Source organism: Cimex lectularius, unplaced genomic scaffold (assembly GCF_000648675.2).
Source record: "Cimex lectularius strain Harlan isolate CLEC.00 unplaced genomic scaffold, Clec_2.1 scaffold351, whole genome shotgun sequence".
Lineage (NCBI taxonomy): Eukaryota > Metazoa > Arthropoda > Insecta > Hemiptera > Cimicidae > Cimex > Cimex lectularius.
In genome coordinates, this window is record NW_019394210.1 from 346,449 (window position 1) to 367,293 (window position 20,845).

Here is a 20,845-nt window from a genome sequence, read left to right on the forward strand (position 1 = left end):
GTCTGGTGTGATATAGGTTTTAGAAAAACATTTTCTTTATCGTGCCAAAGTGTTGGTTTTCCATGTAGATGTGTCATTCTTGTGTATCGTGTTGAGAGTGCCCTCACGATCAAAAAATAATCATTAACTAACGGACACTAAACCCCACACACTTTGAATTATAATAGGAAATTGGTAAAAAAAAATTCATTTAATATAAAAGTTTATTTAAAAATGAGAAATTTTTGTTGCACTGTTGTTGCGAATTACAAAATATTTTAATAACTCATGATCAAGAATTCTGCTTGAGTAAAGTAGTATGAGTGTACGTTTTTTATGCATTTTTTACACTGCATTGGATTTTTAATTGAACTGTCTCAAAACAAGTTATTGGGCTTTTTTTTCAACGTTGTCACAAACTGTTCCTTTGACCAATTCATCAACTGGCGCCATCAGTATTCTGAAATTAACTTCTTCAGGGTCCAATTGTCTGTATATAAATGCAGGCAATCTGTCTGTGATAACCCAGAGATTTCTATTGCGGTCGATTTTCAGGTCATTTGGAAATACCATTGTTTGGTTGTCACTTGCCACAAGACCGTTTGTATCAGCGGAATAATCATTTCTATGGGTGAGCGAATTCCAGCAACCGATTCCATCTTTGTTGACCTGAGTGTAGAAAAGGACACCTGATTTTTCATCGAGGAACGAAGTAGTCGCTTGAGAGTCAGGTCCTCTCGATCCAAGAATCTTGTATTCATAATAGCTTTCTGATGCGATACTCTTATTTTTAACAATTTTCGTTGAAACTGCAAACTCCCTAGTGCTTGAAAGTGGATGGAAATACATTGTTCTATGTCCATCACTATCATTGGGTCCAAGGGCAATTCCAAAAAGTCCATCATTCCATTGGAAATTAACTCCTCCAATGTTATAATTGCCAGCGAGAGGATCAAAATAGAAAAAGTGATGTTGAACCCTCCAAGAATCGTTTGTTTTCCAATCATAAACTACTAATCCAAAGTTTCCTAAATCAGCAAGGTATGCATTAGCTTCATCACATTTATCTTTCGAAACGTCAACAACGATGTTGGCAAAGAATGATTCTGCTTTGGCATCGGTAGGTTTAAGAGGATATACCCTGAGGAGTTTATCAGTTTTTAAATCATAAACCATTAATTTAGGGGGAGTCAGTAATTGAGGGGCTTCCAGCAAATCAGCCAGACCAGAGTCGATGACCCAAAGTCTATCACATTCGTCAGCCCGAACACGGAACGTGCTAACAATTTTCTCTTCATGCGGTTTGCTGGTGATGTTGTTAGTCTCCCAGTCGGGATATGGAACAAGTAATGGAGATTCACCTGGAAAAATGATTAAATGTATGCTCTGTTTTATCATTAAATAATAAATTAAAATACTACTTACCACTGTTTAATTTTACATAGTTTAATGATGATGGGACACCAGATCTCCACCTAGGTACAGTGACAAACACTTTATCGTTCCATATTTCAATTCCCAAAGGCAGATTATGTCTTTGCTTGAATTCTTGCATGGTTACAGACATATTACGAGCAGCTTCATTTGGAAATGCATAATCGACTTGTTTCCACTTAAAGACTTCTTTCATTTTCTCGCTGCTCCCAAGTGCAACGAGAGTACTGCCAAGCAATGTCAATACCCTGATAGTCCACATCTTGTTTCAATCTACAAAAAGGCAAAAACAACTGAAATGTCTGTTAAAAAGAAAACAACTCAAGTAATGCAATTTCTATATAATAATCATGCAACTATTTACAAAAATTATAAAATTAAGTTGAATATGTGCAGTTTAACCGTCCCTAGATGGACAATAATGACCAGTGCAGCAATGACAGCCAAAAATATCACGATGAACACTACGTCTTCTCAACATGAGGTCACCTTCATTGAAAATGAGCATAAAATACACGATTGATAGAATTAATAATCACCACTAAACATGGATTACTAAAATAATTTAGGCTTTATTAACAAGTTTATGCCACTGGGCCATTTGCAGATAAATTGTTCATCATTCGACACCTATAATGAACATTCATAAAAAAATGATGTTAATTACGCAATCAGAACTTGCCTAAATATTAAAGTTACAGCAAGCCATTTGCTAATAGTAATAAAAAACCAATTCTCCATATAGTCGTTAGTTCAAGAAATATTTCTCGCTTTGTAATTTTTTTTAATTCTTTTGTTTTACAACAGTATTTATTAGAATAAACCACGAGTAAAATTTTTGATGTGTACAAATGTAAAAATGTGGTAATTAAAATAAAATTAACAATCTAGCACTAGAATGCGAAGAATCATCCAGTGACGACCTTTCGAGGCAAGTCTCACTGCCCAACAGGCCATGATGCCACCACCAGTTTAATCTCTTGGGTGGATTCTTGAGAATAGTACGGGATGCTTGCAATGATGAAAGGGATTTGTGAAATTTTGTGTACCGGGATTTTATGACATATTTTACAAAATGAATGTTAAGGTCATTATGTATGATTGGATACATAACATAGAAGGGAATGTTTACTATTTTTCACGTTGAGTTTGGTATACAGTAAATCTGTATACAATGGTAGTTGGAATGTTTGGTTAAACCCCACAGTTCAATCTGTACATAGAAATAGGCTTTATTATCGTATATCAATCGTTTGTTGTTAAGCAACATTTTTCATTACCAAGGTTCTAGGTTGGTAAGGTGAGCCTGTAGGTAGCGATATGAGAGGGCGGGATCTTAATTAGAAGACGGGATAGCAGTATCATCTGCGAAAAGTATTGATGTATGTGTCAGGATGGGTGTAAGTGAAAATTAAAATGTGGCATCTCGGGTTATAAAATTCTGCCAAACATTTTAGGTTTTGTGCAGCACTCTCTTTTATGTTCCCTTCTTTTCAAAATAAATAGCATAGAATTTTCGACCCATAACCTTCAGCTACCATATTCCCATATATTGCATGCACTGAACCTTAATAAATTATGCTCCCTCTCATTCTCTCTTTCTCAATCACTTCTCTCTCTCACTCACTCACTACCTTTTTCACTTTCTCTTTCTCTCTCTCTCCAGCTCTTTCTCACACTCTCATTCACTCCCTCACTTTCTCTCTATTACTCGCTCGCTCACATTTTCTCTCCCTCACATCAACTCACTACCTCACTCACTTTCTCTCTCCCCCTCCCTCTCTTTCTTTCTTCATTTCTCTCTGTTTCTCCCCCTCAATCCCTCTCTCTTTTTCTCGCACTCTATCTCTCCCCCGCTCTTTCTCTCATACTCTCTCTCATTCGCTCACTCATTCACTCACATTTTCTCTTCCTCACACTAATTCACTCTCTCTTTCTCACTCACTCACTCACTTTTTCTCTCTTACTCACTCACCACTTCCCTCAGTCACTCTCTTTCCCACTACCTCTCTCACTCGCTCACTCACATTTTCTCTCCCTCACACTAACACAATCCCTCTCTGACTTACTATCTCTTTCTCACTCACGCTCTCTCTGTCACTCACTTTTTCTCTCTTTCTCATTCACTACCTCCCTCACTCACTCTCTTTCTCACACTCTCTCCCTTTCTCACTACCTCTCTAACTCATTCTCTCTTACTCTCTCTCCCTCTCTCTCTTTTACTCGCTCTATCTCTCCCGCTCTTTCTTTCATATTCTCTCTCTCATTCGCTCACTCACTTTCTCTCTCCCACTCACTCTCTACCTCTCTCACTCGTTCACTCACATTTTCTCTCCTTCACACTAATTCACTCTCTTTCTCACTCACTCACTTTTTCTCTCTTATTCACTCACCACCTCCCTCAGTCAGTCTCTTTCCCACTAACTCGCTCACTCACATTTTCTCTCCCTCACACTAGCTCACTACCTCTCTCACTTACTATCTCTTTCCCACTCACGCTCTCTCTCTATCTATCTATCTATCTATCTATCTCTATCTCTCGTTCTCTCTCTCTCTCTCTCTCTCTCTCTCTCTCTCTCTCTCTCTCTCTCTCTCACTCACTCATTTTTCTCACTTTCTCATTCATTACCTCTCTCACTTACTATCTCTTTCCCACTCACGCTCTCTCTCTCTCTTTCTNGTGATGACCTATTAAATTAATCAAATTGCTTATCAGTATTAAATTAACATAAACTCATCAACTGTATCAAATATTAATGTGATAACTGAATATTATTTCCAGTACTGTCTTCGTTAGTTAGTATTTCTGCATTACGAATGTTTATCTATTTATTTCAGTCAGAAAAAGAAGACAATGCTGTATCATTTATTTTTTGTTATTATTTTTTTTATTAGCAATTATCACACAAGGAACTGGAACGCGTGAACATTGCTATCTTATAACATTACGAATTGATTACATTTTTTACGAGACGGAAAAACCTGATTTACCAACGGCTGTCGAAAAAAGTTGTAAAATTAGACAGCTTCGGCTAATTAAGCACTGATAGTGGTTAACGGGAATAATTGCGATGTGAAGTCATGTCGACCTTGTTTCGATGGGTGCTCTTTACTATTTCGAGGATTCGTTACAACATTGAGCTTTCTTTTACATGCTACAGTTTAAAAGAAAGCTTAGCGTCCCTTGCGAAAAACCACCGCGGGCTTAAATTATCCCGGACTAATAAATCGATTTGATAAGGTGAAAGTTGCGAAAAGCAATTATGACCACATTTGAAACGAGTTTTGTCTGAATTGCTCATCGATAATAAAGAAAATTGCCACAAAGGAGGTAGAGAAGACGAAGAAGAAGAAACTTTGACTCACTATATTTACAACCATTTACAATATCAATTAAATTACCATCAAAGTAGTGATATAAATAATTACTAAAAACTGATTTGATGATGTTTTAGCTTCTGTTGATGAAAAAATCGATCTTTAACAACGTATATGTTATATTATGAAATGAACGTCGCTTAACTCTGAGCTAGGTTCAGGATGAGATGAAAAACCGCAATTTTGGAGTTGAACTTGGTTCAGTACTAAACTTAGTTTAAACCAAGCTAGTGCAACGGGCAAGATGTAAATGTCAGGAGGCGGGGGGAAGAAACTCGTCGAAAAACTGCACGTGTCGAAATTACAGACCGGAATCCATGTTTTATTTCTATGTGTAAGAACATTCAATAATTTGCATATCAAAAGTTGATCAATTTTATTGAAAAGAGAGACCAACAACTGATTCAATTCGATTTCAATTTTTGATTATCAAAAATTCAATCTTTAAGAGCGTACATGTTATATCATGAAATGGACGTCACTTAACTCTGAACTAGGTTTAACCCCCGTTCAAAATTGAACTATGTCCATCGTTTGAACTAGGTTCATGATGAGATGAAAAACTGCAATTCTGGAATTGAACTTGGTTCAGTACTAAACTTAGTTTAAACCAAGCTAGTGCAACGGGTTGATGTAAATGTCAGTGGGGGGAGGGGTGGAAGGAAACTCGTCGAAAAACTGCACGTGTGGAAGATACAGAACGGAATCCATGTTTTATTTATATATATAAGAAAGAACATTCAATAATTTGCATGTCAAAAGTGGATCAATTTTTATTGAAAAGAGAGATCAACAACTGATTCAATTCGAATTCAACTTTTGATGATGAAAAATTCTATCTTTTAGAACGTACATGTTATTATGAAATGGATGTAGCTTAAATCTGAACAAGGTTTAACCCCCGCTCGATAGTCGTTCAAAATTGAACCAGGTTTATCATTTGAATTTGGTTCAAGGTGAATGGAAAAACGGAAATTTTTATGTTGAACTCGGTTCAGTAGTAAACTGAGTTTAAACCAAGTTGATTGGCCCTGATAAGAACTATTGAATTGTACTGTAACAAAAGTGATCTTCAACGTACTTATCATCATAATGAGTATTGTAATGAAGTGAACTGAGGAAGGATTTATTGTTATGAATGAATAATATCCGGTTTATTCGCATAAAGAAACGGAAGTTGGTGGGAACAAAGCCACCCTTTGACAATTTGAAATCCAAAGATTCAATGTCTTCCTTATCTGTCCTCAAAATTGTAAACCCAGACATTTCCCTCTTTCAAAATTCCTTATTGACACATTAACATTGCAGAACGTAATCGTCATTAATTTTTCAGTTTATCATCATATGGGGAGAATGTTTGCTGCAACCGTTCGACCTTCAACAAGGGATGAACTTTTTCTCCTGTTCTTCAAATGCAACCGGCAATGCAATTACGATACGTCCTGTAATTTTAAGATCGAAACTTATTAGCCGTCATACTTGAATAATAGATCGTGCACGGATAATCGTGACTGTACAATGCCAAATCGTACAAGGAAAAGAAAGCAATCTTTTGTGTCCTTCGTATAATAAGGAGTTTAACCGTCGTATTCGATATTTATCGAATGGCGATCCGTCATCCGAAAATTCTCAAGTTACATCATCGAACCGCTCACGACCGGAACGGTCAACTATTTACTTTCTAACAACCGATTCATTGTGCATATTAAAATGCCGTTTCACCTTCGGCTCAAAGACAGCTGAAAGGAATTCAAATAAAATTAATATAAAACAACAGGAAAGAAATAAAAATTTAATTCCAATCAAGAAATTTGTGGTGATTTGAATCACCGCTTTTTTATACCGATAACCTCCTAAAGGACATAAGCAATTGTTTATACAAAAAAGACTATATCATGTTGCAAAGTTAATAAAAGCCTACTTCAGGTTTATATTTTGAGTTCTTTATAATATTCCTCTGCTATTACAAAATTCTTAGGTATTTTCGATTAAACCTCTACTCTGTGTGCACATGAGACAACCAGAAATACTTAGGTTAAGTTACGTCCAGGTTAAATTCATATTGGACACGATCCCTAGTTGCGATAAAAGTCCAAAAACTACACAATTCATTTTAAGGAGGGTAAAAATAAATTAAAATAAATGCCAGTACATTATTTTTACATTACGCCTAGCAATCCTTCCTCCTGTATACCTCAACCGTGTTCGCTACTTAGGACTGTACATCAACAAACGCCTCACGTGGAATCCGCATACTAGACTTGAACAAGTACTCAATAGACGAAACAAACTTCTCTATCGACTTTCAGACAGACGAACCAAACTAACACTTAACAGAAAAAGATTTAATCTCCGACTCATTACTCAAACCGACATGGACTGTATGGAAATGTAAGGCTCAGCCAAAATGCCGAACTCCAATCGAATCGAATCCTTACAGACCAAAACCCAATTACAAATGCTCCTTTTTATGAGTCCAATCGTACCCTTCACCATGAGCTCAACATCCCTTATGATTCCCACGCCATCAAATCAAGATACAACAAATTCCAGTCCTCACTCACAGGTCATCCCAATCCCTTAGTAACATGACTTTCCTCTACCGCACTTGCAACGCCGGTGGCCTCGTGATCTTAACAGCTGCCCGTTTACAGTGTTCAAAAATCAACGCCTTTTATACATACAAAAGAAATTGATCCATAAAGCGAACGAAGTAGTGATAAATATACAACTCACCAGTTGGAACGAATTAAAATCAATTTTAGTAAGAGAATTTGTAGATAGGCGGGGACCAGCGAGTATATATTTATTTTACGGATTCCTAATTATAAATATACACAATAAAAGTATAAAGGCTCTTGTGGGTTACCGGTAGATGGCCCTCAGAGAACCTGAGCAAGAGACAAGGGATTGTCCTGACTCGATTGAGGATTGGCCATACACTGTTGACACACAGGCGCCTGCTATTGGACCAAAGCCCGCGCAGGTGCCCTTTATGCAGAGAAAGGTTGCTCGACGTGCCCCACATAATAGAGGCGTGTCATGCCTTGGCTTCATACAGAGAGCGTGTAGGTATGCCGCGGGATTGAAGAATGTTTCTCGGATACGGTAGCCCCTGTTCCGCTTTTTAGGGGAATTGGGATTTTCTTTTATTGTATATAGCCGTCAAAATATGTGTGAGTATATTTATTAGCGTGAATGGGGAGGGGCTGATGGCGACATAGCAACCCCATCGCCCCGCGAGCTGTGTACGTGACTAGGGTCGATGCCGGAATATTTATAAAAGTACCCCATCGACCCCAATTTGATTATTTAATATTGTATGCAGGTTGATGGATGTGCTCCATCTACTAAATAGAATAAATGCAATGTATATGGTATGTATGTATAGGTGTGCATGCGTATTGAATGTATGTTGTTTTATTTTGCATGCGCTCGGGGCTGAAATGACCAAGCTGTCGGATGCCCTTAAAATAAGTATATTTAAAAAAAATAAAATAAAATAAAGTTTATAACTGTACATAAATTTAGAAATGTTTTTAATAAACATATAAAAATAACAAACAAACAATTTAAAATGAATTGAAATTATTTGAAATATGAATTAAAACTAAGTAACTGTCAATTATCAATTATAACCAACATCATTACTAAATACGTTAATGATACAATATTATGTCCCTATTTAATTTTCTAATGATAAAATTTGCTTAAATTTACTGAAACTGACATTAAATAAATCTATATTTTTGAACGAGTTAAACATTTTTTTTTGCAAAACCTCAGGGTGCCGGTGTTTTTGAAAAAAACCCATTGGTAAGTATGTCGGGTTCGAATGTAGGGCTGCTGGATTCGAACCCGGGACCTTCACCTTACAGTGATGAGCGCCGTGTCAACGCCCAAACCGTTGCAGCCACCGACGCCCCCCATATTTGTTGTTCTTTGTATAAAACCGAATTTGGCATAATTAGTTCTATGACAATCTATGGAGACAATCTATCTAATTGGTTATATGACTTCTGTAATGATAAGATGGAACATGAATTCGGATTAGCAGTAATGAATAATTAGTTAAGGAATGTAATAATTTATATAATAATATGCAATAAAAGGATTTCCTTCTGAACAGAACAGTCGTCAATTTCAGATCCGACATTAGCGATGATTATGGTGTATCTCTGTATACTCCAGTTTTTTTGCGATGTATCAGGGGCAAAAATCTTTTTTGAACGGCTTATATGCGGCTGATACGGGTGGATTGAAAGGGAGCCCAAAGAGGTGAACAATAATCTAATTTTGGTCTTAATTCCATTATATTTAGTGGTCTGATTGACCAAATTACTTCTTTCAATTAATTAATCTTTTTATGAAGGGCTTTGGTTGAAATGAATAAGTTAGGTCACGAGCGGGATTCGAACTCACGACCTTCGGCCCAATACGCCGCTGTAACCACTTAATCTATCGATATATATATCGATCCACTCGGACACCAACTCGCCATCTCAATCTACAATCTTTCGAATTTTTCCTCATCCCTAACCATCCCTAACCAACTCGCCATCTCAATCTACAACCTTTCGAATTTTTCCTCCGAGTGGGTGTAAGTCACGATAGCTCAAGTGGTAGAGCAGCGTCGTATGAAGCCGAAGGTCGTGGGTTCGATCTCGCTCATCACACTAATTTTTTCATTTCAACCAAAACCCTTAATTAATCAAAATTAATTGAAATTGGTCTTAATATGGAAGTGTATACAATTTTAAGTATATCTGGATCACGGAAGTGTTTAGTATGACGTGTTTAATCCTAAAGTTTTATGTGCTTTAGCAGTTGTTTTATTAACGTGTGTGTGAAAGTTTTCTGACTGTCAATAATGATGCCAAAATCTTTAAAATTTTCACGTCTAATTAGCAGCGAGTATGATATAGCGTATTTAAATTTGACAGGATATTTCATTTTATGGAGAGTTATAACTGAACATTTGTCAGAATTTAAAAGAATATTATTAGTTGGGCACCAATTATTAAGTTTTAGTAAGTTACGTTGAAGTTATAAGCGGTCAGAAACGGAATTAATTTTTTAGAATATTTTTAAATAATCTGCGAAAAGAAGGGTCAAATATTATTGTAGCAGTGTTATTTTAGTTAAGACGAAAACAAATATTAATAATATTAAAGTCACTATATTTCGTGGTCCGCTTGACCAATTAATAACATTCAATTAATTAAGGTTGAGATAAAAAAATGGCAAAAAGGAGGGAAAATTCAAAAGGTGGGATTGAGATGGGAAGTTAGTACCCGAGGGGATCGAGGTCACGATAGCTCAAATGGTAGAGTAGCGGCGTATCTAGCCGAAGGTCGTGGGTTCGAATCCCGCTCGTGACACTGACTTTTTTATCTCAACTTAAAACCTTAATTAATTGAATATTAATAGAGGAAGGTTCGGACGAGCAAAATCTTTATTTAATTGAATTTCAATTTCGTCTGTTCACAAATGGACCGCCTCAGAAACAATTTGGCTACGAACACGAAGAAGAAAAGTGTAAGCGAAAATAACATCGATGAGATACCTCATGTTCCAACCTTCATATGACAAGAAACCCCCTAGTAATGCTTACCGAAATTTAAATCCTATTCGCCACCAAAACAATTTTGTCAAATCGCCCAATTACCAGGTGCAACACAACTTTCAGGCACAGAACCCATTCTAACCAACACCAACGAGCATCTCGATCTGAAACGCGAATCATTCCCACGACCACAAGTTTTTTTGGATGGAAACACAAGAACCTTCTGATTCTGAAATCCCAATGAACCAAGTCAAATCACGATCCACAAAATTATTACTTACGAAACTCAACCTTTGAAAATCAGGTCAATGATCAGGTGCACATTTTTTAGGAATAAATACCAACAAGAAAATATTAGGATTCAAGTAACTGGCTACCGTATTTTATTGACCCAGTAATGAAATCAAAAAATTTTAATAAATAGATACGGGTAGCACTAATCATAAATTCGCGAGGGGTCACTTGACCTCCGCAAATCAAAACTCACAATCTCAAAATTTCAAGTAAAGACAGTTCATGCTATTAGTAAAGTCAGTTTTTACCTTTAGAATTATTCTTATTTGACCTCCGTTCGACATGCTATTCGGATTGAATGGCATGAAAATGTTAAATATTAAATTAGATTTTAACAATGACGAGATAACATTAGCGAATAAAAATACCGCGTGTTATACTAAGAAATTGATAAGGAACGATGAGTAGAGGGAAAAAATCTGTTCATCGTCGAAGATAAATCCAGTGCAGGTCTTCCTATCGCGTTTCGAAAATATTATTAAAATATAAGTTTTTTATTTATTTTATTTTATGTATTTTTTTAATGGCCCTAAGAACTTGCATATTAGCCAGAGTACGTACGTTTTGTTTCAACATATACGGGGTGTTCGGTTACTCGTGTTCTACAAACTTAGCCAGTAGATTCTACATTCAAAATGGGGCCAAAAAGTCCTAATTAACTATTGTCCGAATCTCAACAGTTTCGGAGTTATTTCACTTTTTATGATTGTTTAAGATTTCACGACCTTCCTTCAAATAAACAATGATAACTCCGAAACTGAAAGGTTTTTGACAAATCCGTCGATACCATTGAAAACTACGTTAAAATTCCAGTGAGATGTGATTAATTCTAAACTTGTAAACGTTGGTGAAATAAGCGTGAAGCCAGAACTTTTAAAAATAATATTTTTTTTTCAAAGTGGAAAAACTTACTATGGTGATTCTAAATTAGTATTTCCAAACCTAGAGACCAGCAAATTTCAAAAAACGTACTCCTTTTAATATGCTTTTTACTGGTGAAATTGCTTTTTTAATTACTTTTTGCAAAGATGAAGAAATTTATCTTTCCACCTTACCAATCCGTCAACCACGGTTTTTTCCTTCCTTCATCAATTTCTTCATCTTTGAAAAAAGTAATTAAACAGCAATTACACCACCAAAAATGCTATTAAATGGAGAACGTTTTCTGAAATTTTCTAGTCTCTAGGTTTGGAAATACTAGTTTAGAATCACCATAGTACGTTTTTCAACTTCGAAAAAAAATATTTTTCAACGTTCTGGCTTCTAAAACGCTTATTTCACCAATGTTTACAAGTTTAGTATTAATCATATCTTACTGGATATTTAACGTAGTTTTCAATGGTATCAACGGATTTCTCCAAAACCTTTTAGTATTGGAATTATCATGGTTTATTTGAAGCAAGGTCGTGAAATCTTACAAAATCAGAAAAATGGGCATAACTCCGAAACTGTTGAGATTCGGACAATAGTTAATTAGGACTTTTCGGCTCCATTTTGAATGTAGAATATACTGGCAAAGTGTGTAATACGAGTAGCCGAACACCTTGTGTATGTACTTGAGGAGAAGGGTAGCATGAAAAAAAAAAAAAATGACCAGGGAGACGGTGGGAATCGAACCCACGAGTCGAGCGCTCAGCTACCGCGGTCCCCTATAATATATCCGTGACGGTGATTAATTAATATTTACGAAAGGTATTGATTGAGGTAAAAAAGTCAGCATCACGAGGGGGATTCGAACCCACGACCTTCGGCTAAATACGCCATAACGCTACCAATAGCTCAAGTGGCGTATTTAGCCGAAGGACGTGGGTTCGAATCCCGCTCGTGACGCTGACTTTTTTTATCTCAACCCATACCTTTCATAAATATTAATTAATTGATTAACAATAAATAAAATGATTTTTTTGAATTGGAGAAATTGAAAGTCTTTATCAGTCAACTATAAACTATATATGAAATGCTGCTAAACGTTGTACAAAACTTAAGAAAACTATAATAATTGGAAAACTACGAAAACTTCACCCTAGACATTATCTCCTCACGTGAACTGTTAAGGAAATTAAAGCAATAGCTAAATTTTGTAATAACAGATTGCCCTTAGAAGCAGGATTAGAAAACATATTGTAATTCGATACATTGCTAATAAAGGCCATTAGTTAACAATATTGGTTACACACTTTACAAATTACTCTCGGTAATTTGTAACCTAGACCACATTAACAACTATTGTACCAAATTATTATTTGGAGATCGTGAGATGGGGTCTGGTGTGACGTAGGTTTAGAAAAACATTCTCTTTATCGTGCCCTCGTTTCGATCTTTATTGAGATCATCTTCAGGGCTCAGTGTTTGTTTTCTGCGTAATTGTGCCATTCTTTTGTGCCGTGTTGAGACTGCCTCTTTGAGCCCTGAAGAAGATNCAACCGCACCTTTTGAATTTTCCCTCCTTTTTGCCTTTTTTTTTTTTAATTGGTCAAGCGGACCACGAAATTAGTGAATTTAAAGATCGAAACGTTGGCACGATAAAGAAAACGTTTTTCTAAAACCTACGTCACACCAGACCGCATCTCACTATCTCCAAATAATCGTTGGCTAACGATCACTAAACACCGCACATTGTACCAAATATTTAATATTTGATGCAACGCAAAACAAATATTCATAATGTAAATATTAAAAGCCTAAATGGTAATTTTAAACAAATGAAATCTAAATATCTATGCTCATCTGAACAAATCAACCATCAGAACCTGTGCGAGAAAGCAATTCTTCAATCTGGCGATTGTCACATTGTAAATACACACAACTCATCGTATCTGAAAATCAACTAACTTGGATACTTTTACCCCCACGAATAATTAGCTGTATTCCCCAGGGAAGAAACTATTGGCATCATTCGAAACGATGGGACCACAGTACAGCAATTAAAAGGAATCTATTTACTTAACATCAACAACTGTAGGATGATCTACGGGAACAAAGAATTAATTACTTGTCCGAGGCTTATGGACATTCGGATATTGTCAACAAGATCGAACTTGCACTAAACTATCATCAACCCGAATTCTCTGTCAGCATTAAAAATTATGAGTTGAAGAGCTACTAATAGCTAATTATGTCTCTCCAGTAATCCTGGCATTTTATATTTCAACATCAATAAGCATATGGACAATACCATTTTGTTTATTGATAATTGCATCAAGCACTGGAGTTTTCGTGTCGTATCGCCATCGCAGATAAAATTCACCCATTGCCACTCTTAACATCCAGCAACTCCCGGGAGCTCTATTTGGCTATGGAGGAATTAGGTCTGCTTAGTCACGTCCGCTTAAACTACACAATCAGCATATTACAACTAGAAACCCTTCCCAGTTCGCTTTTCCCATACTGCTTGAGCAATTGCAAGGAGAATAACCCTAACTTTAAAAGTCTTTTTCCACTTCACTTAAATATAACGTCAATGTGCGGGGTCGTCTGAGAGGCTCTTTCGTGTCATGAGCATGACCTCTGGATGGCTCCCCGAGAACCTTTGACGGAAACAAATAACCGTCCTTACCCTATTAAGGATAGGCCATACACGTTGACACACGGACACCTGCACTGAGCCAAAGTCCGTGCAGGTGCCCCTTTTGCAGAGAAATATTGCTCGATTTGTCTCACATAATAGAAGATTGTTATAGCTTGGCGCCTTACAGAGAGTGTGTAGGCATGCCGCCGGATCTAAGAATGGTTCTCAGGCAAAGTGTTTCTGGGTTCGCTGCTCCGCTTTTTGGAGGACGTGCTTTTTTTAATTAAAGTACCCCATCGACCTTAATTTAAATAAGATTATTAATATTGTGTGTAGGTCGAAGGAGGAATATCGAATACTCCAGCGACTAATATACAAAATCCAGGGCAATGTACATAGGTGTGAATGTATTTATTTGTGCGACTGTAATAATGAAGCTTCGTATGACTCTTCCGACTCCGGATGGAAAAAAAGCACGTCCTCCAAAAACCCGGAAACAAGCTACTTTGCCTGAAAACCATTCTTAGATCCTTTTCTTTCTCTCTATCTCACTCACTCACTCACTCTCTCTTTCTCTCTCACTCACTCACGATCTCCCCCCCCTCTCTCTCTCTCTCTCTCTCTCTCTCTCTCTCTCTCTCACACACTCAATGTGAAAATGTAGACTGATCTAACATTTCATAGTAGTGAAGGGAGGTGAGGGATTCACTGGACAAAAGAAATTTGTATAATTTAAGTTGGTCTTGGTATGACTCTCCCTCTTACACTCTCTTTCTTTAACTCTCTCACTCAAACTCACTCTCTCTCGCGGGCGGGGGCTCTCGCTCTGACTCATTCACTCACACTCACTCTCTTACTTTAAAATACTTATACTTTAAAATTCTCACTTCTTGAATTTTTGCGCAGTTCAGATTGGGGAGAGAACTGTATTGCTTTTCTTTCTTTTCAAATTTTGCGATCCTATATACATTTTACAATGAGCCAGACCAGCTATGAGAAAATGGGCTAAAAGGGGCATCGGACGTTACAATAAATAGAGCAATCGTTTGTCCGTATTCTTATTATAGCATCAAACCGGAAAACTGCCGTTACAGCTATTTAAACTGTTGTCAAGAGTCCATTAGAGCAAAACGAATTGTTCTATTGGATACATAAAACCTAAGGATGAACATCCGTTAAATATGACTATTTGAAAACTTTTTAATTGTTTAATTAATACATTTGCATTTAGCACTGGTGGAATCGGAGTGATTTGTGTAGAATGCCGTTTGATTGCGACTACGAGGTCACTTTCTCCTTTATGCTCAATAACTGAAGTCATATCGGCTTTTATAGAAAATTAACATACACTAGGACCTCTCGTTTAATTTCATTTATTAAAAAGAATAATAATAATAAAAGATTTGAGTTACATACATCGTAATGATATAGAAATTACCGGACCTTTTGCTGATTAAAAAACAAAAGATTGTTAGAACTATGCATAAAAAAGAACATTCAATAATTTGCCTGTCAAAAGTTGATCAATTTTTATTGAAAAGAGAGATCAACAATTGATTCAATTCGAATTCAACTTTTGATGATCAAAAATTCAACCTTCAACAACATACATGTTATATTATGAAATTGACTTCGTTTAACTCTGAACTAGGTTTAACCCACGCTCGAAGGCCGTTCAAAATTGAACCACGTTCATCATTTTCAGGATGAGATGAAAAACTGCAATTCTGGAATTGAGCTTGGTTCACTATTAAACTTAGTTTAAATCAAGCTAGTGCAACGGGCAAGATGTAAATGTCAGTGGGGGGAGGGGAGGAAGGAAACTCGTCGAAAAACTGCACGTGTCGAAATTACAGACCGGAATCCATATTTTATTTCTATGTATAAGAAAGAACATTCAATAATTTGCATGTCAAAAGTTGATCAATTTTTATTGAAAAGAGAGATCAACAACTGATTCAATTCGATTTCAACTTTTGATTATCAAAATTTCAATCTTTAACAACATACCATCATATGGACGTCGCTTAACCCTGAACTAGGTTTACCTCACGCACTACGTCCGTTCTAAGTTGGATCAATCAATTATTGCAATTTTTACATTGAACTCGGTTTAGTGCTAAACTGAGTTTAAAGTTGGAGCAAGGGCATGATGTATATAGAGAAAATAGAAGACGGCTGGTCAAAAAACTACACGTTTTGAAGTTACCGAACGGACACCATATTTTTATTTATTGATCTTTACAAAATGGTGGGAAATCCCAGTGTTGCCCTTGAAATTGTCACCGATACAATAATCCTCCTCCACTTTGTTTTTTGCTTAATTAAATTTACAAAACTCCAGAAAAAAAGTAATGTATTGCATTATCTTTTAAAGAGGCTAAAAGTTTAATGACAAACTGGAATTTGCCCTATTTTTGAAGATTGAAGTAAATTTCAACAAGGCCTGTGGTCTATTGTATTTTTCCACAGTTTGTTTCTGGAAAGCGAAATTATTGAGTAATCCTCTCTCAAATTTTCCATGTGTAAATTTACACCGTGCCCGTTGTGAAAAATGTGCCAATCCTTCGAAACGTGGAAGCGACGCAATTCTATTTCGTTCTATTGATGTAAAAACGAGCCACGATGGTAATCAGCCAGGTGTGACGCAGCCACTAAATATGGGTCAGATATTTCATGGACCACTCGTCTGGCCGGTCACATTTCAAGGTGCCTTATATTCATGGTTCATTCCCTTTCTTTTCAATCCCGGATAAATTTCCAGCCAGCCGAGTACCACAGAAAACGTACATTTTTTAACTCGGCATGAAGGTCGAGGCTAAATTTGGAAAAGAAGCGAATAAAATTGGTGGAGCGTTCTTTCAAATTTGACATCTGAAGACAACCAAATCAATAATTATCAGCAAGCGTTTACTTAAAATAAAGAATGTTAACGCAGACAGAAAAATCTGCAAAACAAAAAGAAACAACGCTGAACCGACATAGAGTCACTTATTGTGTCTGTTTTCAATAGTCGGCTTGTTGAATTATTCAAACCATTTTCGGTATTGCGCCATCTTCAGTTAGGTACCGCCAATCATACCTCCAATCAACTGCCTCAGTGACCATCACCGTCATCAACTCTATTGATCGTATCTGGCACATGGGTTTGCTATGGAATCTTAAGTGCATCCTACCTTCTACACACTCTCATCCTTAAATCTTACCTCTGGCAAGAGGTACTGTAGAGAGTGAGGATCCGACCCTTTGTACAGACTTGGGAGTCCTTCAGGGTAGCGTTCTCAGCCCGCTACTGTATATATTGTACTGCTGATATCCCTTCCAATCCCAACGCTATCCTAACATACGCTGACGACTTTGCCATTCTACCCTCCAATTCCGATACTCCAGACGCACCTACAACCCGGAAGTACCAGCCATTTTCAAATTAAAGTCCTTTCTTCAGAAAACTGAAAATTTACGTTACTGGAGGTTTACAAAAAAATTTGTTCGTTGTAAACATTTTGTAGTAAAATTTTTCGAAAAATTTTGTTGAAAAATGTACCTAGTCAACAATAAAATATCCACTGTCAACATAGAAGTATCAACGATCTTCAAATTAAAATGGAAAAATTGAAGAGTTTCGATTTTTATACAACAGATAATACACGTTATCTGTTGTTTATAAAAAACAAAAACAAAAACTGATTACAAGAAAAGAAAAACATTAATATCTGAAAACATCTTTTTCTCTAATATTTCGACTCAAAAAACGATCAGAAAAATCAACAGTACGGAAAAATCTTTTACTGAAAAATAGCCTAACAGTCGCACGATTATGTTCCAGACACCAGGGAAAAATAAATTGCTCAGGTACCCTTGAATGCTGATCGTTGATCATAAATCAGCCGGGGTCCCCTACGAAGACAGCATATTTGTAATTCATTACCGAGAACCCATAATCATGAGGTGAACGAAGATGTGACGTGAAAAATGTTAGAAGTATTACATAACTGGTTCACTCTCCCTCACTCATTCACTCACTCAATTCCAAAATCCCACTCACTTATTCACTCAATGAAAAAATATAATCTTCTCTAATATCTTACATTTCGTTTTCTAGCAGTGATGGGATTCACTGAACACAAGAAATTCTCGAAAATGTGCATGACAGATTTGTATGAAAATTCGTATGACTCCCTCTCACTCATTCATTCCATTCACTCTCTCACTCTCTCTCTCTCTCCCTCTCCCTCACTCACTCTCACTCATTCACCCACTCAATTCCAAAATCCCACTCACTTATTCACTCAATGTAAAAATATAGTCCGCTCTAACATCTAACATTTCGTTTTCTAGCAGTGATGGGATTCACTGAACCAAAGAAATTCTCAAAAATTTGTATAGTCTAGCTGTATTGACATTTCGTATGATTCCTTCTCACTCATTCATTCATTCCATTCGCACACTCTCTCTCTCTCCCCCTCTCACTCATTCACTCACTCAATTCCAAAATCCCACTCACTCATTCATTCATTCGATTCACTCTCTCGCTTGCTCTCTCTCTCCCTATCTCTCACTCACTCTCACTCATTCACTCCAAAATCCCACTCACTTATTCACCCAATGTAAAAATATAGTCTGATCTCTCAATCACTCTATTTCTTCTCTCTCTCTCTCTTTCTCTCTCTTTCTCTCTCTCTCTTTCACTCTCTCATTCAGTCACTCTCTCAATTCCAAAATCCCACTCACTCATTCACTCAATGTAAAAATATAGTATGATCTAACATTTCATTTTTTAGTAGTGATGGGATTCTCTGAATAAAAGAATTCACGAAAATTCGTATAGTCTAAGCAGGTTTTTTTCTTTCGTATGATTCCCTCTCACTCATTCATTCACTTTCTTTTCTCTTGCTCTCTCTCTCATTCATTCACTCAATGTAAAAATAAGGTCTGATCTAACATTTCATTTTTTAGTAGGGATGGGATTCACTGAACAAAAGAAATTCTCGAAAATTTGTATAGTCTAAGATGTCTTGGTCTCCTCCTCAGACTCCCTCTCACTCATTCATTTATCCCACTCACCCACTCATTCACTTAACGTGAAAATATAGTCTGATCTAACATTTCATTTTATAGTAGGGATGGGATTTACTAAACAAAAGATTTCTTGAAAATTCTTATAGTCTAAGCTGGTATTAGTTCTCTCCCCCCTCACTTTCTCTCTCTCACTCTTTCTCTCTCTCTCTCTCTCTCTCTCTCTCTCTCTCTCTCTCTCTCTCTCTCTCTCTCTCTCTCTCTCTCTTTCTCACGCACTATCTAGGATATATTATACGATCTTGTTAAAAAAAAGTTCTAATTTTGAAGATTGTCATTTAATCTATTTTATTTAATAAAGGTTTTGATTTTGCATTTTTGATTTTTTTAATTGTACAGTATTTTGAAGCTTATTCGTGTAAAAAAAACTAGGTTTCAAGGCTTAGTTATAGCAATACAAACTTTTTAATTTAATATGAAATGAAGACAATTCTTGTTATCGGACGACGATTTAACAAAATGATAAATAATTATTTTTAATTCCTGTGTATTTTGGCAAATTTAGTTTTATGTTTGGTCCAAAGATTGTCACAACGTATTGGAATTAGATCATGCACTACCGACTTTGACGTTATTTGTTTTCCTTTCCAAATTTTACGGAGGAAGCGATCCTCAGGATAACATGACTATCATAATAAATTGTATATTTTAAACTGTTTATCCAAATGACGCTTAGAAAGAATCGTGTGTTGTTAAAAAAAAAATTTTAATGACAATTTACTCAAGTTCAAATCTTTTTATTGTGGAACAAAATAACGATTTTATAAAAAGAAGGCTCTTTTAACGGAAGCATATATGAATTATGTTTACCCAACGATGTTCTCCAATCCGAGGCTGCACCACCACTGTCGACTGGCGGCCGGAGGGAAGTGGTGAAGAAGTCTTCCACATCGATCCCCACCACGGCCTCGAACGACGCCGCGACACCACCGCTGGGTTTTTTTCGTCCTTCCAATCGCAAGAAACCAATTCATTGGGCCTTCCAGTTTACCAAACCGGTTTCCGGGCGAATTAACGCAATTTGCACTAAAATGACACGACTATTTTCCTTTCCAATAATCACTTCCCGATGGCATTGAAGTCTTTTTCTATAAGATCCTCAGAAGTCTTTGTTTTGTGAACAGAGAAACATTGGGAATTCACAGAAACCACAATCTGCAATCCGCGACAATGCGCTTCTGCGAAATCTGATTTTTTTGTTTTTAGTTTGCACTCACACTGTGAAAATAAAATAAACAAAGTAAAATGTCCACTTAAGGTGTGAAGTGTGAAGGCAAACTTTGAAGGTAGTGGAATAATAAGGATTTATCACATGAATATGTGATTCAGTTCAATAGTTACTTTTATTTTTATACAGATAATAAATCTAATAGGTCATCGTTTTGTGCAATGGTATGTTATGTGAGTCTGTGAAGGAGCTAGTGAGCGATTGAGTGAGTGTGTGAGAGAGAGAGAGAGTGAGTGAGAGAGGATAAGAGTGAGTGAGTGAGATCGTGGAATTGAGTAAGTGAGCGAGAAAGTGAGTGAGAGAGAATAAGAGTGACTTAGTGGAATTGAGTAAGTGAGCGAGAAAGTGAGTGAGAGAGAGAGAGAGAGAGAGAGAGAGAGAG

The 20,845-nt window shown here is 36.5% G+C and overlaps 1 protein-coding gene across 2 annotated transcripts; it reads right to left on the reverse strand.

Annotated features, from left to right (window-relative positions):
• Positions 1–189: 189 nt before the first annotated feature.
• Positions 190–20,151, reverse strand: LOC106672809 (protein yellow). Of its 2 annotated transcripts, none has more exons than XM_014404527.2 (3): positions 20,046–20,151; positions 1,405–1,686; positions 190–1,340 (listed from the first exon to the last, which is right to left on the reverse strand). In XM_014404527.2, exons 2-3 carry the CDS (start codon positions 1,673–1,675, stop codon positions 367–369), a joined length of 1,245 nt encoding a protein of 414 aa, XP_014260013.1. In that variant the 5' UTR covers positions 1,676–1,686; positions 20,046–20,151; the 3' UTR covers positions 190–366. The 2 variants fall into 2 exon arrangements, with proteins under 2 accessions (XP_014260013.1, XP_014260020.1); XM_014404534.2 differs by lacking the exon at positions 20,046–20,151 and adding an exon at positions 10,900–11,002.
• Between the last annotated feature and the right edge of the window lie 694 nt (positions 20,152–20,845).